The sequence below is a fragment of the Mesoplodon bidens genome (assembly GCF_964165515.1).
Source record: "Mesoplodon bidens genome assembly, chromosome: 15".
Taxonomy (NCBI): Eukaryota; Metazoa; Chordata; class Mammalia; order Artiodactyla; family Ziphiidae; genus Mesoplodon; species Mesoplodon bidens.
Window position 1 is genome coordinate 637,059 of NC_138171.1, and position 6,009 is coordinate 643,067.

At 64.1% G+C, this 6,009-nt stretch overlaps 1 protein-coding gene across 1 annotated transcript; it reads left to right on the forward strand.

The window, feature by feature from the left end:
• Positions 1 to 3,023: 3,023 nt before the first annotated feature.
• Positions 3,024 to 3,991, forward strand: NPBWR2 (neuropeptides B and W receptor 2; the record flags this gene model as incomplete). The annotated part of the gene is given in 8 exon segments (XM_081256489.1): positions 3,024 to 3,056; positions 3,060 to 3,258; positions 3,261 to 3,293; positions 3,296 to 3,467; positions 3,469 to 3,506; positions 3,509 to 3,858; positions 3,860 to 3,925; positions 3,929 to 3,991. Coding segments are annotated over 8 exon segments (954 nt in total).
• Positions 3,992 to 6,009: the final 2,018 nt, after the last annotated feature.

Below are 6,009 nucleotides of genomic sequence, written 5' to 3' on the forward strand. Positions count from 1 at the left end.
GGTTTGAAACGGGCCCTCTCAGTTTTACAAACAGAGTTCTCTCTGCTTCCCTGGAAATGCGCTCTGAATCACCTGTCTCTTCTCAGTGAGCTAAGCCTCCCAGCTACCTACTTAGAGGCAGCACTTACCCTTCAGGGCTGTCTTCTGAGGCCTGAGCAGGAGAGCGAGAGGGGACGGGCCTGGTGGCCAAAGCACACGCAGGGGCGAACGCATCCGCCCGGGCCTGCGTGTGTGTACGCGTGCCTGCGTAAGCGCGTGCGTCTGCTGCGTGCATCTGTGTGATGTGTGCACGTGTGCGTGACGACCATCAGGTGCAGGTGGAAGGTGGTTGCCACACCAGGTGAATTACACACAGCTGTGAAAGCCGCTCGACCGAGCTCGCTCACGACTCGACGCTGTCTCTGGTCTCCCTGCCCACCAGCCACACTGGGCTGGGTCAGGGCGGCTGCACCCCCTCCCTCCCTTCTCCCTCCTCCCTGCGCAGGGGTGGGGAGGGAGGCTCACCGCCAGGACCTGCTTCCCCCGACCCCCACCCCGCCCAAGCGGCTGCACAGAGCGCGCGCGCGCGCGCATACACACACACACACACACACACTCACACCGTGCAGAATCCCACGGGCTCCCATTGCGCAGGCCCCAGCCCCCAGCCCCTGGAGACCAGGCAGAGGCCTCACCCCTCCCCTGCGCCCCCACCTCTCTCTCCACAGCCTGAAAGCCCTCCCAGGCTGGTTGGAAACAGCCGATTCATTTCTGAAAATGGAACTCATCTCCCCAGGGTGACACGCACACAATGCCCAACCCACGTGCAGACAAAGCCCCCTGCTGCTCCGAGGGCCACAGAGCAGAGGCTGAGGCGCCCCCACCGCTGGGCCGGCGTGAGGGTCACCTGGGGGGGTCGCCACACCTGCAGGCCTGGTGCCCCCTCCTTAGCACCCCCAATCCCTGCTGCCCCAGGGCCCCCATCCTCTCAGCTTCCACCCCCAGCCCCCTCAGACGTGACGGGCCGGCTGGGGAGCCGGCAGCCCCCAGGACACTCAGGAGAGCAGAGATCAGGCTGAGAGGGGCTCAGAGCCCCAGGCCCTGCCAGACACTGGTGGGGTGAGCAGGGACCCCAGACTCATGGCTTGCCTCAGAGGAAGCCAGGGCCGTGCTGGGAAACCGCCGGGAAGTTTCTTGTAATTCTGGCACCTCCTGCTCCTCCCGGGGCTTGAAGGGAGACCTGCCTAGAGCAGCCAGGCCCGGAACAAGTTTGGGGTGGCATTTGGTGTCCTGCTGAGCTGGGGCAAAGAGCAGGAGGGGCATGAGGGTGAAGAGCCCCCAACACAGGCCCACGCTCAGGGGGGCACCAGTCGGTCACGTGCTGGCTGGCAGGCAGACAGAGCCCTGGGCACCCCCAAGGCACTCAGGAAATAGGGACCCCCAGCACCCATCCCCCGGGAGACCCACAACCAGGCCCAGAGAGGTGAGCCCTGCCCCACCCCCAGGACAGCAGCTGAGCGACAGGAGGCCTGGGCCACTCCCTACAGGCCCAGCACCAGGGCAGTGGTCAGCCATTCACCCCCCGGGCCAGCCCGCACGCTGGCTCACATGTAGGCCACATGGTCAAGGGGAACGGGCGGCCCATACACCAGGCCTGAGCCTCTCTCCGTCCTGTCTCTGGTGTCCAGGAGCTGTGACCTGACCCAGCACCCCTCCCCACGCATGAACGCCCCCAAATCACGAAAGTCAGCCCCAGATGCAGGGGCCTCCCCTCACACTCACTGACCACCCAACCCCTGACCTCGGTGGGTCTCAGGCTGGGGCACCAATGACCAGTCCAGAACTTGCCCCACCCAGACCAGAGGGCGGCTCCCTCCCTCCCAGGCCCAGCTGGTCACCTTCTCTCTGCTTCTCAAAGAGAATCTCCTCATCCAAAGCTGTGAAGCTCGTGTAGCCCACGTGAGACCGTGAGTATCCCGAGGAAAGTTCTAGCCCCGGGGCCCCCCGTCCCCACCTCACACCAGAAGCAAAAGCTGGTGTGTAGAGACCGCTTGGAAGCACGGGGTTCTTGGGGGACCGGGGGAGTAGGGGTCCCACCTGGGGGCAGCCCACTGGACAAAGGCTCGGCCCTGGTGGACAGCTGGAGCCCCTGGCCAAGGCTTGCAGCCCTCGGTCTCCCACAGCCAGCAGCGCTCGCAGCCCAGGGCTCCACGTCAGCCGGGGGACCCCCCACCTCCCCACCACCTCCAGGCACGTAGCAGCGCTGCCACGAGGCTGGAGACTCTGCGGGAAGCCAGCTCCCTCTGAGGCTGCCAGTGAGCAGGTTCTAAAAGCCCCCCAGGTGGTTAAGGACGGACTGGGACGCTGGCAGGCGGCCCATCGGTGGAGGCCACACCTCCCCCCTCCACCCCTGAGGCCGCCTGAGCTGGCCACCACATGTCACCCAGGCCACCAACTTCTGGCCATGTGTCTCCAGACAGGTCAGCGAGGAAAAGTGCTGGTGGCCACACACAGAGGGTCTGCAGCTTGACTAGGAGGGCACTGCTCCAGGACTCCCGATTCGAAGGGGGCCAGGAATATGACGGGAGGGGCATTTTCGAAGGGACTGCCTTGACTTATGTAGCTTGTGCTTTGGGGTGTGGCCGGGATGGGGGCTGGGGGTGGGGGGGGCAGGTCCAAGCCCTCCCTTCCCAGAAGGGTGGTTGGCAGCTGCTCTCTGCAAGAGGAGGGGGCCTCAGGGGAGGAACCCAACCAGCCGAAAGTGCTGCCCAGGAGGAGGTGCCCATGCACTCTGCCAGGCTCTCTCTTGCCACTGGAAAGGGGTGGATGGAGAGAGACGCCATGAATCCTTGACCCCGGCAAAGTGGCCACAACTTCTGCCAGAGAACTTGAGGCAGCTACCGTTCTAAGCTGACAGCCAGATCCCAGAGTTTCTGGTTGTTTCTTTCTCAGAATCCAGCCCAAGGAGGCCCCTGACCAGATTCCCAGCTTGGAAGCACCTTCCACCTGCCCAGGGCACAAACCATTATCGGTCCTGCCTAACGATGGAGGCCACGGGGCCGGAGGGCCTGGACAGCTGAGGCTCCCCCTGGCCAGGCACAACGGGCGCCGGCCTCTCTTGGGACAACAGCACCAGACACAGCATCACATCCCCTGAGCCGCTGCCGGCTCCCCATGTGTTCCCGCCAGTGGTGTCCGCTGCCATCCGCGCCATGGGGCTAACGGGCAACGCGGCCGTCACCTGTGTGATCCTGAGAGCGCCCGAGATGAAGACGGGGACCCCGCGTTCATCCTGAACCTGGCCGTCACCGACGACCCTTCACACCGGTGCTGCCCACCAACATCGCCGAGCACGTGCTGCAGCGCCGGCCCTTTGGGGAGCTGCTCTGCAAGCTGGTGCTGGCCATAGACCGCTGCAACAGCTTCTCCAGCGTCTACTTCCTGGCCGCCGTGAGCATGGACCGCTACCTGGTGGTGCTGGCCACGGCACACCGTCCGCGGGGCTAAGATCGCCAGCCTGTGCATCTGGCTGGTGTCACTGTCGCAATGCTGCGCTTCTTCACCTTCGCCGGAGTCTACAGCAATGAGCTGCCGGTCACAAGCTGCAGGCTGAGCTTCCCATGGCCTGAGTGGGCCTGGTTCCAGGCGAGCCGCATCTACACGCTGGTGCTGGGCTTCGCGGTGCCCACGTGCACCCTCTATGTTCTCTGCGCGGACCTGCTGCGGAGGCTGCCGGCCCTGCGGCTCCACTCCGGAGCCGAGGCTCTGGGCAAGGCCAAGCGGAAGGCGAGTCTCCAGGTCCTGGCTGTGCTGGCCGTGGGCCTGCTCTGCTGGACGGCCTTCCACCTGGCCCCCGTCGTGGCCCTGACCACAGACCTGGCCATTCATCCTCTCCTGTGTCGTCACCAGCCTCAGCTACACCGGCTCCTGCCTCAGCCCCTTCCCCTAGGCCTTCCTGGACCACAGCTTCTGGAAGAGCCTCTGCACCACGTTCCAGTGCCCGGGGGCATGAGCACCCCTCCCTCATGGCCCACGCAACTGTAGAAAAGCTCTGTTCCTTTAGAGCAACACCCCACTTGTTCACATCCCATCACTATTTTCTCCAGACAGAAAGAGAAAGACCCACGGAGGCTGGCCACCGAGCCCTCAGAGGTGGCCATGGACCCACCCCTGTCTCTGCCTCCTAGACAGCCCTTGGGTGGCCAGCTGCAGGGATTCAGGTCCTGCCAACCCAGGCAGGTGGTCCTGGCACAACAGACATCCTGGGGGACACCTGGGCAGCAAAGCCAGGTGTTGCTGTAAAAGCCAAAGGCGCACATCAAAGGAGGCCATGAAACACGCTCTCACAGCCGGAAACTCAGGTGACACTTCACCAGGAGGCCTGTGCCCGTGTCCCCTCCTGGCTCCCTCAGCAGGGCTCAGGCCCCCTTGAGCGCCCCATGCCCCTTGTGCCCTTCAGGCCGATGCCTGTGGTCCCCCCATGTCCTGCTATAGGACCCAGGGCCCTTCTGCCAGGACCTCTGGACCCACACTCTCTAGAGGGGGCACCTGTCACTTAGACAGGATGGCACCTGGACCCCTTCCCCCCTGAGGTGTGCCCTGGGGCCTAGACTCAGCCAGCAGGAGCTCCACACTGAGCCCGGGGGTGGGGTGGGAACGCTAAGGGGCTGGCTGCTCAGAGACCATTTCTGCCACTGGTGGGGGGTCAGAGGACAAGTCCCTGAAGACCGCTATGGTGGGCCTCGGCCAGGCTCCGCACTCTTGGTCCCATGGCTCCCAGCTGCTTCCAGGCCTGGAGCTCCAGCCTTGCCGTTCCGTAAGTCACCTGCCTGGCACCCGATAACCCTTCGAAGCTTATGGGGCCCCAGGTTGGTTTTAGTCCTTGTGACACGGCTCTGGCCAGTCTGTCCAGCTGGCAAACAGGACACACCTTTCGCCACCGGGTGAGGTGGCCCCCAGGCTGCATGGCCGCCTCCCCCCCACCCAGTCACGTGGAAGAGCTCGGGCCCACACCCCTCTCCCCTGCCCTCCCTCAGCGTGAAACAACTCAGAGGCTACCTCCGTCCTGTTATCTTTCTGACCACATGGTAATAGTAAGCTATTACTGTATAAAACATTCCCCCCAAATTAGCAGCTCAGAACAACATTTACTAGTTCACAACTCTTGTGGGTCGGGAACCTTCCAGCAGCTCTCAGCTGGCTCCAGCTCAGGGTCTCTCAGGACATTTCAGGCAGGCCTTCAGCCGAGGCCCCAGTCACCCGAAGGCTGCACTGGGGCTGGAGGAGCTGCTCCCTCTCGTGGCCACTGGCCGGAGGCCTCGGGTCCTGGCCCTGCGGGCCGTCCACAGGCTGCTTGGGCATCCTCCAGGGGTGGCAGCGAGCCCCCAAGGCAGCATCCGAGAGAGAGCCAGGCGGAAACCTCCATACATTTAAGGCCTATCTGGGAAGCCATTCTGCTACTTTCTGTTCCTTAGAAGTGAGTCCCCAGGTCCCAGCACACTCAGGGGCTGTGGCCACTTCTCAAACCGCCACTAGCACCCAGCCTCTCCCGCGAAGAACTAGCTGTTCCCGATCCGCGCTCTCACTGTGCTGCACTCACACCTCGGTTCCCACGCAGCAGCCGTGATTACCTCGTCAGCGTTCATCCTGCGCCCTGCGAGCCCCCCGAGAGGAGAAGCTGTGGCTCCCACACCCCAGCTAAGACCCCAGCTGGGCCGAAGCGAGGCGTGAATGTGCGTGGCGTGAGTGCGCGTGGCGTGAACGCGGAGCAGCAGGGGCGGAGCTGTGTCAGCCGGAAGCCCACGGGAACGAGCAAGGGTCTCCCACCCCGTCCCCAGCAGAACGTCTCCCTAGCACAGGAGGTGCCAACCAAGCCTCCTCAACGGACCCCACACTCTTTATTCCCTGGGGTGGCCCCCGCCCCACACACAGCCCAGCAACGGGAGCCACCGTCTGGCACTGGGAACTCCATGGTGGGGACCGAGGAGGAGCAGGCCCAACCAGGCGGTCCACATCCGATGGGAGGGAGGG